This window comes from Xenopus laevis, chromosome 6L (assembly GCF_017654675.1).
Source record: "Xenopus laevis strain J_2021 chromosome 6L, Xenopus_laevis_v10.1, whole genome shotgun sequence".
In the NCBI taxonomy this organism is placed as follows: domain Eukaryota; kingdom Metazoa; phylum Chordata; class Amphibia; order Anura; family Pipidae; genus Xenopus; species Xenopus laevis.
In genome coordinates this window covers 35,805,824-35,825,752 of record NC_054381.1, presented here as the reverse complement: position 1 = coordinate 35,825,752, position 19,929 = coordinate 35,805,824, and the positions used below count along the sequence as shown (strand labels likewise).

At 38.3% G+C, this 19,929-nt stretch overlaps 1 protein-coding gene across 4 annotated transcripts in view; it reads left to right on the top strand.

Moving 5' to 3' along the window:
• The first annotated feature begins 728 nt into the window (after positions 1-728).
• The window catches only part of vwde.L (von Willebrand factor D and EGF domains L homeolog), a 61,314-nt gene continuing 42,113 nt past the window's right edge, over positions 729-19,929 (top strand). For 3 of the 4 annotated variants that reach the window (XM_018267340.2, XM_041565917.1, XM_041565916.1), the window contains exons 1-3: positions 729-1,061; positions 15,933-16,111; positions 18,931-19,162. In XM_018267340.2, coding sequence (XP_018122829.1) covers positions 983-1,061; positions 15,933-16,111; positions 18,931-19,162 — 490 coding nt within the window. In that variant the 5' untranslated portion in view covers positions 729-982. Of the gene's footprint in view, positions 1,062-15,932; positions 16,112-18,930; positions 19,163-19,929 lie in introns of those variants that run through there. The other variant, XM_018267342.2, reaches the window with a different exon arrangement.

Genomic DNA, 19,929 nt, shown 5'->3' with positions numbered 1-19,929 from the left:
TACCAAAATATGGTCTATGTCTATGGGTGACTTTTTTTCTCACTCCAATTGCATTAAAGTCAATGGATGGTTTTTTTTCTCAAGTTTTTTCTTACTCTAAATGCATTGTCAATGGGGCATTTTTTTCTCACTCCAAATGCATTGGTGTGAACATACGTTTTTCGCTGCAAATTTTTCTGGCAGTTTCACAAAACAAATCACTCTATCACAAAATGCTAAATTTCGCCATGGATCCATGCGTGGTGAAACCCAATATATAATAGACTCATGTGCAGTTTTGTTTGTTTTGACTCTCTGGGGACAAATGCAATGGTTGCAACTCCCCTTGTACTATATTGTTTCTCAAATATACCTAGGAACTGGCATGTGGCTTGTACTATTGTAGTCTCATTGTATTATTATTATTATTATTATTATTATCATAACATGCACAGCACTGTTATTCATAGCTTCCTTTTAAATGTAAATATCTAAAATATCAAAAAAAAAAAAAAAAAAAAAAAAGTAGATGATTTTGAAAAGGAAAAGCCTTTGAATTAAACACAGGCTCCCAGGCAAGCGAGGACACATATTCTTTGTAATGAAATATCAGTAGAGATGCATCTTATTGCTTTGGGAATTGAACTGACCATGGCTAAGCCAGCACCAAGAGAAGAATCCATGTCAGATCTTCCAGAAGCCTTGTGCTCTTGGTTTGTCCTGTTGCTGGAGGCGGGTCGGGTTACTATTACAGATCATTACCAAAGGGGACAGTGTGAGTTCACTGTAATGTTCAGGAGGAGCTGGAGAGTGCTTACAAGGCTGAACATATTACAGACAATGTGCTTGGCTGAGATTTAGCCAGGGGAGGGGGGACGATCTGCAGGCTTCTTAGCACTGAATCTCACAGCTGGAGGCATCACAAACAGGATCGTGTTTTTAAAATAGTGCAGGAGGGTGAATTTCTATTGCCCCAACCTGTCTCCCCATAGTTTCACCAGCCATGGCACTGAACTTCCAGCAGAGATGTGCCCCAATCTGGGTGCTGCTGCTCATTCTGCAAACAGCCTGCAGTCAGCAAGGTAAGCAAGAAACCCCAGTACTTTCTGCTTTACATATATTGTACCCTTGTATCAGTGAGTATTCTATTTATTTAATAACCAAGGGGCAGTTTAGTAAAGTTCAAGTGTAAAGTAACACGATAAGCCGCAATAGTTCACTTTTATTGTACTGTACTGTACTTCAAGCAGAAGAAATGTAGATGGAAGGGGTTGATGTTAAAAGAAAACAATAACATTTGTGTGATTGCTTACACATGTTTGGGAAGATTCTCATTCATCCGGCTCATGATATATCTGTAGAAATAAGTCAACACTTGCTGTGTTTTTCTTGAAGACGTTTCACCAGCCATCCAACTGGATTTCTCAATTCAGAGTTGACATCCCTGCTGATTACGATAAGAAGATTATGCTTATTGGAGCAACATTGCAGAAGATACTGTATATTCCCGAAAGATCTTATTTACAAGTTATTTTGAATTGAGAAAGACTGGTGAAACGTCTTCAAGGAAAAAACCCAGCAAGTCCAGTTGATTTGACTTATTTCTACAGATATGATTGTATATATAATATCGGCATAGTATAGGCAGTGTGATTCAGAGAGAGAGACTACTGGGCAAGTTATTTATGACACTGCCCCATGGAGATATAAGCAAACAGTGTGCGTCCAGCAGGGAATGTTTATGAAGTCAGGTTTTATAGTCGCATGGGGTGAATTACATGGACTGTCTGCAGGGTAATGATGGAAAGAACATCCTCTCTCAGCTCAGCTTTTATCTGCCACTCTCCATCCATCATGGAGCTTCTACTTCAAGGATTGCCCAAAGCACAACTTCCATTTCTATGCAAAGGAATGACTAGGTTGTGTTTTACAATATGAAGGAAGGTCTGATCAATCAGATTAGTGGGAAGTACAGGTATGGGATACGTGTTTCAGAAATCTGTTATATGGAAGCTCTGAATTAAAGAAAGGCCATCTTGGGGCAGGTTCACCAATCGCCTAATTTCGATAGTGTCCGCTTCGCTCACATCGCAACACTGCCCTAGGGGCAGATTTACTAAAGGGTGAAGTGAATAACGTTAGCGAAGATTCGCCAGCGTGATGTCATTTCGTTACTTCATTGATTTACTAATGGGCGCAGGCGTAACTTCACTTGCGAAGGAGATAGACTCTAGCGGTACTTCTCTCCCTTACACCTGGCAAAGTTTTACTCTGGCGAATGGACGTAACTACGCAAATTCACTAAGATGCAGATTTTACTGAACATAACATTACCTCTTGCCTCAGACTTTCCTTCGCCACCTCAGACCAGACGAAGTGCAATAGAGTAGATAGGAGTTCCTCAAAAAATTGTTGAACATTTTTCCAAGTCCCAAAAAACGCTGGCGACTAAATTTGTCAGGGTGATAGGCTGCAAAATATCTGACATTTTTTCTGGGGTACCCGGCTTCCCCCTACATTCTTACATATGGCACATAAACTATACACTGGGCTCATGTGTAGGGCAATATAATAACTTTATTATATTTTATTAAGGTTTCCCGGGCTTGTGTAGTGTAATGTATTGGCTGCAACATATACCTGTACGTCCATTCAACTTTAACTTCCCACCATATGCAAATTAGGCAATGCTTTCACAACTTCGCTTCGCTTGCCGCAGTAACGCTAGCGCAACTTCGCCAGCGTTCGGCGCCCTAGACACAACTTCGGATTTTAGTGAATTAGCGTTGTCCTGCGGGATTTACGCCTGGCAAAGTGTTACAATGTGAACGAAGTGGACGCTAGCGCAAATTTGGCACTTAGTGAATCTGCGCCCCCTAACTCCATTTTAAGCAATTTTCATTTTTCTCTGTAATAATAAAACAGTATTTTGTATTTTATCCAAACTAAGCTGCATGAATGTTTATTGGTGGCAAAACCATTGGGGTTATTTAATGTTTAAATCTAGTATGGAAAAAAAGAGTATGGATAATAGGTCCTATACTTGTAGTATGTTTTTGAATCCAACCAATGTTGATATACCCATGTTAGAATAAGGGGAGTGGAAAGTAAAGGGGATTCTGAGTATTCCCCGAAACACCATACAACAAACTTGATGTATGAACTTTGTTTCACAGAGACGCAGGATCACCCATATGTTGTGGGTGTTCCTATGTTATAGCTGAATTGTGTGTGGCTCTGATTGGCCAGTTCAAGTCCTTCCAAGAATTTTCTAGTGTTGTCTGTTAAGTTTGGTCCTAGTTCCTCCCAGGTACACGTTAAATACACATGGGCATACAGCAAAAAAGCTATTACAATAGCTACAGTACGTAGGGCAGAATATATAGGTATGAGACCCATTATACAGAAAGCTCCCAATTACGAAAAATGTCTTCTCCCATAGACTCCATTTTAATCAAATAATTTTCTAAATGATTTCCCCTTTTCTCTGTTTTAATATAACAGTAAATTGTACTTGATCCTAACTAAGATATAATTAATCCTTATTGGAAGCAAAATATTTGAAACTCCCATAAACTCGAAATTCGACCCTTGATAAATCCGCTCCTCGGGGGGCTGTTATAGTCTATTTAGACAATTGAGAATAACCTTAGTTGACATAGGGATTGTTCTAGCTCTCATATATGATTTTAGATTTGCAGAATAAGATTATTCTGTATACACAATACACAAAGCTTTAACACAGATATTGTGTTGCAATTTTGTGTCAATTCACATGCGGAACCCCAGTAGCATTCCCACCCATTTTACCACAAACATTTATTATTTATTCCATACACACAATATGGAGCAGGAGCAAAACTACCATACAATAAAGCTCTTGGCTGCAAGGGGTGCCTGGGGGACAAAGAGGAAACCCCTCCCAAGCCCCTTCAGTCTGGAAGCCACAATGCAAAGTGGTGGGTGCGACTGCCTTAGGGTGTGCACTGGGCTCCCCACAAATTTTAGTCGGGGGGTAGCACTGTACACCAGTCTTCAGCAAATATCTTTGCATATTGCAGCTCAAAACACATTAGTCCCTTAGGAGCTGATGAATCAAAAATCAAGTTACAGTTTTATCTACAATTCTAGAAACATATGGAGAAAAAGAACACGGACGCCGAAAACATACACAAGTATTGTATTGTGTATTGAGTAAACCACAAATAGTGGGAATTTATTAATGAAACAGACTGAAAAAGCTTGGCAAGTAAAAGCTGGTGAGGTTCAATAGAAGGCAACGGGAATTGTCTCTAATAACCTTAGGTATTTATTTATTTTTCCTTTTACCTTAAGCTTGCATTCAAGAAAAAAAGTTTGGTGAGTTTTGTTGCAGGTTTTTTTTGTGCCCGCGTATATTTTTCTCACAACCTCGAATATGAGTAAATGGGCCTCCCTGTATTAAAGCATTCGAATAATTCTACACTGCAAGTCTTTATATTACGCATGGTCTATTTTCTTTGGGGAGTTGTGATTGTACATTAATCCACATCTGGGAGCTGAAATTCTAAAGGACAAGTTGCACAATCTTGAGGGAAGCCATATGTTCCCCATGTAGGATTCATTTCTGGAAAGTGAACTTATGTGAGTGGATTTATGTCTCCAGGAAATCATGTAATACAGAATATAAGTGCATATTAACATGATGAAACTTTGCTTTATACAAAGTGACTGAATCTAAAATATTAAGAAGGCACACTGAAGAGGACACCCTCTGCCCATCTGAAATGTACAGTTCCAGTGCCCACCCAAAAGTCATGACTGCATGTGAGTGATAGCTTGAGAGAAATAAACATAAAGATGCACAGGTTGTGCTTTCAGTTTAGTAAACACACCACACACCACCATACACCACCATCTTGTTTGAGTCAATTTAGAATATTTGGATGTCTAAAAACACCTTGTGGCCAATGTATCTGTACAAACACAGAGCTTCCCCTATGGATATTTCTGATTAGTCAGAGTACTCTCCATGTCAATGAGCAGCAAAGTTGGTACATTATCAATCTATAGAAAGAAGTGGCATATCTAAAAGTTACAGGGCGATACAGAAACATCAAATATAACGGGTAATTGGTTTTAATTCAGGGCCCCCCAGTATCCAAGAGTTCTACTTGTTCTGTAGTTTTACCCTGTTATTATGTGTTGATGACGTTCCCTGTGTAGGGGCGTAGTGAGTGCTGCTTGAACTTAGCCCCTTAATTTTCTTCTGGAACTGGGAGACGCTTGGTGGACCTGCACTTCCATGTGAGTCATCACCATTGTGTTTTGTATTGATTATTGGGAAAGGAACAGCAAGCCCTAAGGCATTGGATGTTGTTGGACTTTTTTCTTTTAGGTTCAGCCTTTGGTTTAGCCCCCTCCCCCAAAGCACATAACAAGTTTACTGTATCACTCATTCAGTCATAGGTACCTAGAACAGAAACTGACATTATAAATTAGCTTTTCTGTGTATCTAGAAAAGGGCAATATCCCTTATGATAACTCATTCACAGCTCCAAGCCCGACGCGGTGGGCAGCCCTTCAGTTTGGGATTGACCTTAGAAATGTTAGAATAAGACTAGAAAGAGGAGAGTCCACCAGAACAATCAAAGAGAAAGCACAAGATGAAGTTATTTGTTTACTGTTACCCAATGTGTAAAAGTATTTATTTTCCTAGTGGGGCTTCAGTTTGTATTCACTAAATTATTATTTCACTTGCTGAGGAAGACAAGTCTTCTCCAGTAGCTACGACTTTTTTTAATAACAAATTTGCAACCAGAGACCACAGTTTTTGTTGAGTGTACGAACAGAAATTAACCAGTTGCTGTTAACTTACAATGGTAGAGGCAATATGCCATAATAATGCAGATATTTATTGATAGGAGGACACGGATATTAATTGATAGATGGAGCACAGGTACGCCATTTTGGATCATGAAGACATGTGCCTCCCCTATCAATACAAATCTGCCTATGTATTCATGATGAGCATGTTGGGAGAGCCATGTAGGTGTCCCCTATACATTCCCCTACCTACCCATGAGGATCATACATAGTGAGGCACCTAGCCCCCCAGCTCAAGGTGCAAAGAGCAAGAGACAAACAAATGCCTCCAACAAGTGCTCTCACTTTTATTACCCCTTTTCACAAAAAAATATGTTATTTCAATGATATTGTCTCTAAAATATTCTGCTTTCTGTATGTATATTTAATCATTATTGTAATCGCGACATTACTGGCTTGGGAAGTGACCTTTCACAAAAGTTCTCTGACATATTCATTTGGCACTGGTTTGTGCAAAGTCAAGTCTTTCCAAAATGTGTTGGAATGACAGAGTAACATGCACATGGAACGGCTTACTTGGCATGTGTTCGAAACTTTACAGTAGGGTTTTCTTTTGCTTAATATTTCTTACTTGTTTTGGAAAGAAAAGACAATTCTTAATGAAAAAGCAGCTTTACAACTAATTTAGTTTCTGCTGGTGAAGGATTTTGTCAACTTGCATGTATTGTTCTATATCTGTACGTGACACACACATATTCAAAAAAGATCACAATGGACAAAATAATTTCTTTCCATATGACTGATTATTAAAATCTGAATCCATTAAATAAATAGTCACATTTGGTCAGGCAGATTTGCTGAGTGACACCCAGCCCAATTGTCCATATACTGCATCCCAGATGCCAGAGCAGCCTTCCTGTGATCTCATTGGTTTATAGTCAGTCTCTCCAAACTGATTATTATATCTAAGGGGTGCACAGAGAAATACTCTCCCGTTAGCAAATCTGGGTGACATTCATTCATGACCAATGCAACCAGAGAGATTGTCCAGTGCAGTTCTTCTTTTTCTGGGATATGCACTAATAATGATAGTTTCATTCTCTATTGTGGTCTATTGTGCCCAAGCTTTTTATTGGGGTGTTATTGTTTGTTTTTGCTGTTGCTGTCTGTTGTTAGTGTCCTAGTACTACCCCCCATGTCTTTATTGTCTGACTACAGCTTCTTACCCCACTCCTGTCTGCCTTGGCATAAGTAATGCCTTTGTAATAAGTCTCTGGGACCCCTGACCAAGGCTATTATTATCAGGCTTCAGTCCTTGCACCTCATCTCATGGTTGTTTCTGCACAGTTAGGAACATATTTTAGGGACACCTCTGACCTATTAATTGATGACAGAACCTGTTTAGTGGATGTGTGGATGAGGAAGGCAGTTTAACTAGGAAAAACCTAAAACCACAAAAACCACAAAAAGTTAAAGAAGATGAGCAAAATTGTAGAAATAATGATGAGCAAGATGCATGAAACTAATGAGCACATTTTCAGTTAAAAAGTAATCTATAAAGAAATGAGATTTTTCTTCTAATACATGAGGGAATAGAGACAGACAGTTGTTAGTCGAAGCCAGAGGTCCAGCAGAACTAAATGACAATTGGCATTACATTGTCTCACTGATCACTTGGAAAACGTGTAGTGGGGGTTTTAGTTTATGTTTTTTCTGACATAGGGGATCATAGGTGGATTGGAACTTTTTGTATTAGTTCATCTGGAGGGGTCATTAAATAAAAAATAATAAAAAATGTTTTCCCTAACAAAATTTTGTAATTCAACCTAGTATATCTAAAATGTTTGTAGTTATGTGGACTGAGGTTTACTTAAGTTGAAGGGACCTAAAACAACCAGAGAAAAATGTTTTGTTATGTTATTGGTCTTCTAAGGGTAGGGACACACTGGGCGATTTGGGGAGTTTTAGTCGCCTGGCGACTAATCGCCGCGACTTTTCTCCCCGAATGCCTCCCCTCGCTCAAATGTTCAAAGTTAATTGTGCTCATTTATGACTCATATAGGGACAGGGGCAAATGGTAAAGTACTAAAGATGAAAAAAACTTTAGACCTTTAACTTCGAAGCACTTATCTACCCCTTGTGCAAACTGTGATCTGTGCCCTGTGTAGGATGGAGAATCCAAGTCAGAGTGCACAGAGTTCAATGTTGCAATGGTACCTTTTGCTTAGGTTAGCCTTGAGTAGGCGGCCAGTACAGTTCACAGTTAATCCATTGAGCCCTGATTCTTCTTTCTTGAAACCAGTGAATTCCATACATGAAGGCAGCCAGGAAAAACCCACATCAGACACACCTTGCAGCCGACCAGCATGGCATGTACAGTCAGGTTTAACTTTTTCCACTCCAAACCTTACACAAAGGGGCAGATTTATTAAAATTTGAGATTTGATTTTAATAAATAAAAACTCACCCACATTATATTCATTCCTATGGGACTTTTAGAAGGATAATTATCAATGGGTGATAGTTAGAAAATCACCATTTGATAAATACGCTTCCAAAAATCCCATAGGAATGAATAGAGTTTTTATTTATTAAAATCTAAACTCATATTTTGATAAATCTGACAACAATGGAGACAAAGAAGAGTGGACAGGAGAAACAGTGCATACAGTTTTTTACATTGTACCCTTCCATAAAATAACACTAAAGGTGGCCATGCATGTACTGACCAATACAGTATTCGGATGGATTCCATACAAGGAGACCACCTTTTGTATTGTACTGCTTGATTGGACTGGCCACCTGAATGATCCGAATGATAGGAAATAAAGAGGGGCTGTGGCTCCTGTTCAAATAGAGTAGTGCTACACTCTCACAGTTTTTTGTAGCATCGGGTGCTGACTGTGACTCTGTCTGCTCAGGAAATGTTTCAGCAGCACTCCGATTTAGTGAAAATTTTTTAATCTATTTGAGCCTCATGCTAAGCGACGTTCTGAGCTTATCCAGCCCTTTATCAAGGCTTGATAAAAGGCTGGATAAGCTTGAAACATAGCTTAGCTTGAGGCACGAATAAATTCAAATTTTTTCACTAAATTGGAGTGCTGCTGAAACATTTTCTGGAATGTGGCTCCTGTTCAGTTCCTTCTAGTCTCGATCCATCAGGATTGAATAATTATCTATCTTCTCAATGGTTCCTGACTTTCCCATACTGGTTGGGCATTATGCTTGGCCAAACTGCCTAACCAAATGTTGGTAAACATGGATAAAGGGGTAGTAACAAAATGTATATCATTTAAGTGCCTCTGTTTTTCTACTTCTGTCACAGTAGATCTTTCTATAAATATTATATTAATTCTGTAGAAATCAGTAGATCACAGATACCCTAGCCTCTGATTGCTTAAGAAGATGATTGTCAGTAATTTGTGTAGTCATTACAGTGATCTTTCTATTCATGCCAGTAGAAATGCTAAGCTTGCTAAATGCATGGCCAGGCCAGATGTAATATTGTGATTGCAGTCACATGTAGTATTAAAGCATGCAAATCATCTAAGCAGGAATTGAAAATAGCAAGTACTCTTTAAGAAGAGAAAATGGAGCTGTTATCTTGATGTATTTTTATTTATTTATTTGTGCTCCTTAAATTGAATAAATTCCTAAAATCCTATATTTATGCTAAAGAATTAGTTTTATTTCCTGGTTGCTGTTGACTAAATCAGCCTTTTCTTTAAAGCGCAGGCTTTGCATATGCAGGGGTAGATCATTTGTGTATTTTATACGCCTACATCTGTTTGTCGCAATGTGTTTGTTTTCTTCTTTTATGTTTACAGTCCCATGCTTACTGGCCATGTCTCCTGTGTGCTTCCATTGTGCGCTCACATTCCGTTGACTTGGGTAAATGAAATCACGGGAGAGATTTCAAGTTATATTCCTTCTAAGAGACAGATAAAACTCAAAGAGAAAAACTTACCTTCCTTATACAATTCCAAATGTCCCCATAGGACTCCATTGTGTTTCAATGAGATAATCCGTAAGATAAATTTTATTCTTGACAATACTAATTGCCTAGACTAATTGGTTAAGGAGAAGATCCAAGTTTTCCTTTCTATTTAATCTGAAGGTTATACTTAGGAGGCAGTGGGCTTAATAATGCTCAATTAAACCTTTCTTATAGTTGGTGCAAATGGCTGTGTACAGAAGAAGAAGAAAATATGTTAACTGTAGAAATGAAAGTCCACAATAAACAAGAAATAATATACAGTAGCTCTTGTATTTTCCTATGAGTTTAATTGTTAGCATATTTAAGTAAAACTTTGGGTCTTAAAGGGTAGTTAAATGGCAACTACTATAACTTGTACCACAATTAGTTGTGTTAATGTACTTGAGTGCCATGATTTCCCAGTATAACAATTACATTTATGGGTTTATAATTTGCACCTAGAAGGTAAAGGCCCCCATACACGGGCAGATATAAAATGCCGACATATTAAGCCAGCAGTTTATTGCCCAATGTATGGGGCCTTCCAACGGGCTTTCCCGAGTTAAATGGCAACTACTATAACTTGTACCACAATTAGTTGTATTAATGTACTTGAGTGCCATGATTTCCCAGTATAACAATTACATTTATGGGTTTATAATTTGCACCTAGAAGGTAAAGGCCCCTATACACGGGCAGATATAAAATGCCGACATATTAAGCCAGCAGTTTATTGGCCAATGTATGGGGCCTTCCAACGGGCTTTCCCGATCCATATCTGTCCGAAAGTTGGGCAGATGTCGATTGGTCTGGCTTAAAAATCCCGTTGGCTGGAGAACCGCATTGGTTCGTTGATGCGGTCCTCAATCCGACTTCCCATTATATTGCCCTCTTAAAGGTGGGCATATCGGGGAGAGATCCCCTTTGTTTGGAGACCTCCATATTTATGGCCAGCTTAAGAGTCAGGGAGTTTAGGTGGCCATAGCTTTGGACAATAGCTAGACAACTAGAACAGAACATAGTTTTGCAGTGTAGTGACAACTGAAAAATTGCAATATTATCACTGTAAGCTGTATAATAAGCCCCTGGTATATCAGCCTAATACAGTAGGACAAATAAATGAAGGGACTTGCAGCTGCCGATTATTATGTCCTCAATAATATAACCTTTTTCTGTCAGATTGCTGGTAGGTTTGTTAACTAAGCACTGCCTTTAATACTTGTAATTTTATGGTACTTCCTTTGAAGAAACCGATATCCTACGAGTTATGTCTAGTTCTTTATATTGTATTGATTAATTAATTCCAGGTCGCACTGGGATCACTAATCCTCTCAGTGTATCATATAATGGAATATCCATGTGCCCCGGCTCTTGTTTTATTACAATTTATTGAAAACAGATTCCACCCAACATATCAGGTCAGGATTTCAGTCTTGATGTCATCTTCATGTGTTTTCAGTTATGTTTTATATTTATCAAAGAGGTTTGAAAAGTAACACTATATTCTAACTGGTTTTCTTTACAGCGTTGATGTGTTTGATAACAGGCAATGAAATTAAGCCAAAAACATCACAGGAAAGAATTATTAGACTGAACGGTATCTGACCTTTACCCGCTTAAGCTCTTTCTGATAAGGGATGGAAGCCCTTTAAAACATTTGTTTAAAAACAGATAATGTTGCTGTTCCATGTAAGCCAGGAAAAATGTTACAGGGCAACCCTTTTGAAATAAAAAATAGAAAAAGTGGTATAAAGGTGATACCTTTATTGGATAACTAATATAATCATAGCAAGCTTTCAGAACATTTTAGTTCCTTTTTCAAGCTGATTACAATGAAGCTGTGGTGTTCTCTGGTGTGTATATATATATATATATATATATATATATATATATATATATATATATGTGTATATATATATATATATATATATATGTATATATATAAAATTGTATGAATCCTCGATTCGTACGATCAGATCTTTGCATCTATGGCCAGCTTAAGTCCACATAATTAGCCAAAAATCCAAGGCCCAGGTTTAGTCCCTTCTTCAGAGAATTGAAAGTTTCCATTAATTTGTATTCCCACAATTTTCTTTTATTATCTGTTTTAAAATTGTCCTTAAGAACCAAAATTCTTAAATCCTTTATGGAGTGATGAGGGCCATTGCAATGATTTCCTATTGGTGTGTCCAGTTTTTTATTGGTTACAGTGAATCGGTGGTGTGTATTTCTCTTTCTCAGACTTTGTCCAGTCTCTCCTATACACAGTCCCCGTTATGCATTTTGTACATTGTATTAAGTACACTACATTGGAAGAATAACAATTGTAGTGACCATGGATGCTGTATTCCTCTAATGTGTCCCAAATTGGTATTTTGTCAGAAGTCAGCATGTGTGGGCATTGTTTTTTGCCACAGGGGTATGCACCATTTTTGGTGGGGTGCAATAAGTGACATTAGTTTGGGAGGCTGTCTAAATGCTAGTAGTGGTGGGTCTGGGAATATGCTTTTGAGCCTCTCATCCTTATGAAGTGTACCTTGTATATCTCTGGCTATTTTTCTGAGGGTCCTTAGTTGTGGATTGTATGTGACCGCTAAGGGAACCCGATTTATTTCAGGTTTTTGTTTATAATATAGAAGGTAACTTCTGGGAATCCTGGTGGCTGCAGGAATGTATTGCTCTACAATCATGGGGTGGTAGCCCCTGTTGATGAAGTCTGCTTTGAGTGTTTTGAGGTGGCATTTCCTTTCAACAGTGTCTGAACATATACAATTGTATCGTAAAGCCTGGCTTTAGACTATTGAGTGTTTAGTGTGGTCAGGGTGAAAGCAATCATCCATTGGATAAGATGGTTTGTCTGTTGGCTTTCGATATATGATGGTGCTTTATAAATACATGATGGTGTTGATGATAATAATAATAATTTATAAGGGTAGTTATGACTTTTGGAACTGGGGTTGATCCTGCTGCTGAGGGTTAATATATATAGGCAGGCCTGGAGCCAGGCCAGGACTGATAAATTGCAGAGCTAGAGGAATTTGGGCAGAACTTAGATCAAGAATGGCTCATTAGGGGACTACATGATAATTATAATTATGCTCCTGTGTGTCTCAGGACTATTTCCAAATAAAATGTTGCACCCTGCCAGTTCTAGCAAATGTTGCCAAGTAAAGCTCTTGTTCTTATAATCGTATTCCTTTAATTGTATGGCCCAAGGGGATCACAAATTGCTCCTAAATGCAATTTGATTACAAAAATTGCCATTGTAGGGTTGATTTTCTTATGCAAAAGTACTAGGTCATTTTAAAATAAATTTCCTATGGCAGCACTGTAAATTACTGGGCTAATGGGCTCTTATAAGAGCTGGAATGTGAGCCCTGTGTGGCCCTGCTGAAAATCCTCCTTGCTTCATTTTTTTCCAATACATCAGACTGCATTTATTTCTGTGTATAGGCTATGGACAAAAAAAGTGACTTTGTTGCCAAGTCATACTTTTATAAGTACAAATATAAAGAAAAATAATAAAATAGTCAGTGTGATCGCAAACTATGGCTGCAACCAGAGGATTAATTAATATCATTACAATAAAAGAATTACCAGTCAGATCTACATGCCACAATCATAGCTTCATTTTAGTGGTTTTAGAGGAATGCCATGTATTTTATTAAAAGGTTAGAATATAAAAAAGCACTAAAAATTCACTAGCGAAAATAAATCTTAAAATCTTTAAAAGTCTGAATGGCTAAAAAAAGGTCCAATAGGATCAACGCAGCTCCTACTGACTTCTATAGGACCTCGACAGCTTTTACTTGCCGAAGCTTTGTATAAGAGTCTTTTTGTGGTTTTTACACTTTAATTTTCAGAGAAATTAAAAAAACATTTTTTTAGAGAAAACATTTGACTAAAATTAGAAATTCACAATGTTAGGAAATATTCCCCTTATTGTTGTTGCTTTGCAGGTAATGGCTAAAATATAAGAAACACACTTATGGGCATGAAGGGGCGTTTCATGTATGACATGGCCTTTATGGGGAAATATTAAAATATATATCTTTGCTGTTCCATTTCTGGAATACTGATAATGTGATAGTGTTTCAGTCAGGTTTTTTGTGGTGTAGATATTGTATGAAACGCCTTTTGGTGGAACCTAGTGATGAGCAAATTGTTTCACCATGCATAGATTTGCTGTGAAATTCCGCATTTTGCAATCGGCAGATTATTTTGCAGAACTGCAACAAAAATTTGCATCAAAAAAATTTGGAGAGAAAAAATGCCCCACCCGTTCACATCAATGCATGGAGTGAGAAAGAAACGTCCATTGACTTTTATGCATTTGGAGTGAGAAAAAAACGCCCATATATTTTGCTACCAAAAAAAGCTGATGCAACAAAAAGTCGCCGATCGGGGCAAATTTACTAAAGTGCGAAGCGGCTAACAATAGCGCAAATTCGCCAGCATGACGTCATTTAGATTTTCTAACGGGTGCTGGCATAAATTCGCTAGCGAAGTGGACCTACTCTAGCGCTACTTCGCACCCTTAAGCCAGGCGAAGTTGCGCTATGGCGAAGGGACGTAACTACACTAATTCACTAACTTTCACTGAACGTTACCTCTTGCGCCAGACTTGCCTTTGCCAGCTCAGACCAGTCGAAGTGCAATAGAGTAGATAGGGCTTGCTCCAAAAAACGCTGGTGTCTTTTACTTTTTTAAGGGTGATAGGCTGAAAAAGATCGAATTTTTTTGGGGGGTACCCTACTTCCCCCCTACATTTTCTAACATATGGCAACTCAACGATACAGTGGGCACATGTTTAGGGTAATAGAACACCTTTATTTTTTAAAGGTTTCCTGGGCTTGTGTAGTGTAATGTATTTGCTGTAACATATGCGTCCATTATATTTTAACTATGGAAATTAGGCATCGCTAGCGTAACTTCGCTTTGCCTGACAAAGTAACGGTAGAGCAACTTCGCTACCATTCGCCTCCCTGAGCGCAACCGGATTTTAGTGAATTTGCATAGCGCTGGCGAAACTACGCCTGCCAACGTGCGGCGAAGTGCGGCAAAGCTGTCGCTGGCGCAACTTTGGATCTTAGTGAATTTGCCCCATAAACTTTAATGTGTTTCCTGTATTTTTCTGCAAAGTGAAATGGAGCATATTTGCTCACCACTAGTGGATCCCATTTTAACTAAGCAAGTTTTGCCCTGAATGCTTTGACTAGTGTTGATGAGTGATCCCTTTATATTACTTCTTTGTCATGTATGTTATGATTAAAATTAGGGTAAACTTCTAGATAAACAGTGATATATGTCAGAACATGTTTGGGAGTTGGGAGGCCTGAGGCAAATATATATATAGTATAGTATATAGTATGGCAGGAATGTAATTTGTAATTTTATATGGTAGAGTGAATTATTTGCAGTGTAAACAGTGTCATTTAGAAATACAAACTACACAATAAAAATCATGACAGAATCCCTTCAACTGCCATGTTGTAGTCAGAAAGTGTTTTGTTTTCCTTCCTTAGTAGACACTTGTATAGGGTTTTGGAGAGGATGAACCTTGTACTTTTTTTCCTCTTCACTTGCCATACAATATCTCCTTGCTTGTTCTTTCATGTGCTCTTGTCAAAGAAAAAAGGTTTACCCTGCTGTTTTTGGGCTAAAGTGCTTACTTGTCAATACATTTCACCAGCAAGTGATGGCTGTTGGTGTTTGGAGTCTATTTGAATTCCTTTTGTAAGTCATTAACGGATATGGTATTTGACAAGTTTGGGTATAAAAGAGAACATTCACCATGGCTGAACTGTTAGCACAGATGTAAAGTGCCTGACCTACCCAGTGGCATTTAAAGTACTTGACTGCCATGTTTGGGTTTGAGTAAATCCCTTAATCCAGTCTGGGGGGTTTGTAGATTTTAGTCCCCATTAATGTTAATCCCTTCACATCACCCTGGATTATATTTTTTCTTTCAGAGCCAGAATAAAAAGGAAAATAATCCAATAAAGATATAAACCAGAAAGAAGTGACCGGCTGCAGATATTGATGTTTACATCCTACAAAAAGTTATATTTGAGTTGTACCAACTGCCCTCTTTTTGCTTTATTCTTTGAATCAATGGTATTAGGAGATTATGATCTGTACAATAATGCAACACTTATCTTCTTGCCACCAGAATGTTCCTCCAGTGGGCATCAGATTCTGCAGAATTCATACCGAAGTCTGGATTTTGACTCTCTGAAGCTGCAGCAGTCAGCCATCCATGATGTCATCTGTGACCACTCCTTGGCTCCCGGGTGGTACCGCTTCATGATCTTCGATAAACCGGCTCAGATGCCAACCAAGTGCGTGGAGGTATTGGTGCCACTAATCTAGATAACAGAATGACTTGCAGCTGCTCATATGTGTACTTGGTATAATTTGAGGATCAGGCACCCCACAAAAGCGCTGTCTTTTTTGAGTTTATTTATTAGTTATTGACTATTGAATAGTATGTGCCTATCCCATATCATCATTTATTTATATAATGCCAACATATCTTTGTTATTTTACCTTTTGCTGGTAACGTGTTTAAAAAAATATTCATATGTATGTAGCAAAATTATTTGGTTTGTTAATTGAGATATTATCATTGATCCCCTCTATGTAACAAAACATAGACCAGACACATTAGCAACATGTAAAAGTAGGGATGCACTGAATCCACTATTTTGGATACAGCAAAATCCCCGAATCCTTCCCAAAGGATTCGGCCAAATATCGAACCGAATCCGAACCCTAATTTGCATATACAAATTATGGGTGGGAAGGGGAAAAAAATGTTACTTCCTTGTTTTGTGACAAAAAGTCACATATATATTTCTGTTATATCATAGGCAATGATCCAGTAATACTGTAAATTAATTTTACAATGAACATATTACGCCAAACAGCTGCCACATATTTCGCCAAACAGCTGCCACAGGAGCTAAGTATTTAGCCATGGGCCGTTCCATGCACACACACATACTAAAATGATGAGTTTAACGGAGGGATGTAATAAATGGTTAGTAATCAGTAGCTGATTTACTGACCACTGCACAGGTATAGGACCTGTTATCGAGAATGCTTGGACCTGGGGTTTTCCGGATAATGGGTCTTTCCATAATTTGGATCTCCATAACTTTAGCCTTCTAAAAAAATCAGTTGAAACATTAATTCAGTTATTTTAATTAATTAAAACATTAAATAAAGCCAATATGATTGCTCTGCTTCCAATAAGGATTCATTATATCTTAGTTGGAATTAAGTACAAGGTACTGTTTTATTATTACAGAGAAAAGGGAAATCATTTTTAAAAATTAGAATATTTTGCCTAAAATGGAGTCTACGGCAGATGGCCTTCCCCTAACTAGGAGCTTTCTGGATAACAGATATTTGTATAATGGATTTCATACCTGTACTTATATATCATCTTTTATGATTGGTGGACAATAGGTCCCTCTGGTTGGGATCATTTTTAGGGGCATCCCAAGCACTTGATATTTGCTTTGTACCATTGAACATTAGGCATGGAAGGTCCTGAATCACAGGCTAAAATGAGTTTTGTATTCTTGTGTGTGTCACTCACCTGACTAAGCATTGGGTATGGAAAGATGATCAACAGTATGAGGACATTTCCAAATTCACCAGTGTAGATAACCAACAAGATAAGGCTGAGCCCTCTCGTGTGCATTAATATAGTAGTTTGCTTTTGATAACAGTATTTAAATGACTCTCCCTTTCAGAATAATCTGTAGCATTCTAAACGAAATATATGGGATGCAGAATGTTTGTATTTCACACAGACGTTTGGAATTTATGACATACAAGATAAGCCATGTGAGGTGCAATGTCAAGCTTCAGGCAGATGTACCCAGCAAATATGCTTAGCAGGTTCTCTTCCTAATTCACACATTTTATAGTATTGTAAAGGATATACCAAAGCACTGGCTGGATAATGGTGCCCTATAAAAGAGGATGTAAGAAACCCAAAAGAGATGGGTTGGGAAGATAAAAAATGAAGCAACATGTTTCTAATAAAATACATACTTAATGTACCATCTAATATGGTCAATGAGGTACTGAAACTGAATTCTGGCAAATGTAGTAACTCTTAAAGGAGAAACAAACCCATACTAGAAAAAACCCTGCCCCCCTACCCTGCATAGACCAACCTCCACAGCCTAACTGCCCCCGAGGCAAATGCCCCTAATTTTTTACTTAAAAATGGAAAATGGAAATAGGATGGAGCACACAAATTCACAAATGGTCGGACTGGTGTGGCCTAATCAGGAGAGAGAGCAGCAACAGATGGTGGAATTTCATTAGAACAAACCTGCCTTGTTCATAATTTTTTACTTACCCCTCCGTGCAGATCTGGCCTCAGGAGTTCATGGGGCGACATCTGCTTTTTTCGGTCTTCTTTGGAATCTGAGCGGAGTTTCGGCGCATGCGCAGTTGCAGTTAATTTCCAGTCACGAACGACTGCGCATGCGCCGAAAGTCACGAAAATTTCAGAAAATTAAGACAGAGGCAGACAGTCTAATGGTGGGGTGACCATGAAGAAAGTAGGATCCTATGTAGCTGCCTCCAACCTGCAGGAATCAGGAATACCATCCAGTGGAGAATTTTGCAAGGAGCCTTTTCCCAGTAATATTCTTCAGTCCATGGGAAATGCTGGGCACAGCCCTGTTATTTTGAGTTATTGTGTGTTTTTGTATGTCATGTGACCCAGCCTGATGGCACTTGCCTAAATGGAGAAAGCTTTATCACAGACGGTATGTGGGTTCATCATCCCTGATGGCAGTTCATGAAGTCATGCTACTTCCATAACAATGGTACAAGTAGAAGCTATGCATTAGTTTGAAGAGCATTTTGTTCTCTACAGACTTTTCTTGGATTGTGGACTGTTGTGTAGAATAGAGTAGACTGTCGTCTATTAACTGAAGTCTATTTAGGGGAGCGCACACAGTGATTTCATGTGGCTCACTATCCGACTGTTCTTTATTCCTCTCTCATTCACACCAACTGGTACAAATCATAAGAACACCCTTAGCAGACCTTTAACAATGTTCTATTCAAACGCGTTCTAAATTTGGTTGTTCTTCATTTCAACTGTTGTTCTTTCTTTCCTTGATTCTTTTATTTCACAGATGAATCACTGCGGAACACAAGCCCCTGTTTGGTTGTCATTACGGGATTCTGAGACTCTGCCCCCACCTGGGGAGGTCCGACATCTCACTGCCTGTGCAACCTGGCAGTTTTTCTTTAGTAACACAAAAGATTGCTGTCTCTTCCGCATCCCTGTGTCAGTGAGAAACTGTGGGGATTTCTACGTATACATGTTGCAGCCTACTCAAGGTTGCATGGGCTACTGTGCAGAAGGTATGATAGAATATGTAATATCTTCATTAATGCAGTTTATAGTAACACAGTGTCCATTTCCAAGTAGACACTTTTTTGCTTTAAAAGCTCTTAGGGGCAGTTTTACCAAGGGTTGAGTTTCGATTTTAAAAAACTTTGACCAACAGAAATATATTGAAAAAAACTCTACGGTTTTTTTTGCAGGTGAATAGTCCGTATTCGTTCGAATTCGTCTGAATTCGATCGTATGAATCGAAGTTTTCCAAAAAAAACCTTCAATTTTCCTCAAAGTCCACCAATTGACTCCAAATAGGTTCTATGAGTTCCCACATTGGCTAAAACAGCGATTCAGGTGGTTTTACATGGCGAATGGTCGAAATTGAAGTTTTAAAGAGACAGTACATTTTTTCTAATTCAATTCGAATTTGAAAATTACTCGAAATTCTAATTTTTTTAAGTTGAATTTTCACTTCGACCTTTGATAAATCTGCCCCTTAAGGCAGAAGTGAAAATTCTAATTAAAAAAAATCAAATTTTGAGCTAATTTTTGTGTACTTCGACTAGGAAATAGTCCAAATTTGATTAGAATTTGAAAAAAATTTGAAAATTCAAATATCGAAATTTATCATGTACTGTCTCTTTAAAAATATGACTTCGACCAATCGCCATCTAAAACCTGCCAAATTGCTGTTTTAGCCTATGGGGGACCTCCTAGAACCCATTTGGAGTCATTTGGTGGACTTTGAAAAATCAAAGGTTTTTTTTGGAAAATCCTTGAATCAAATTCG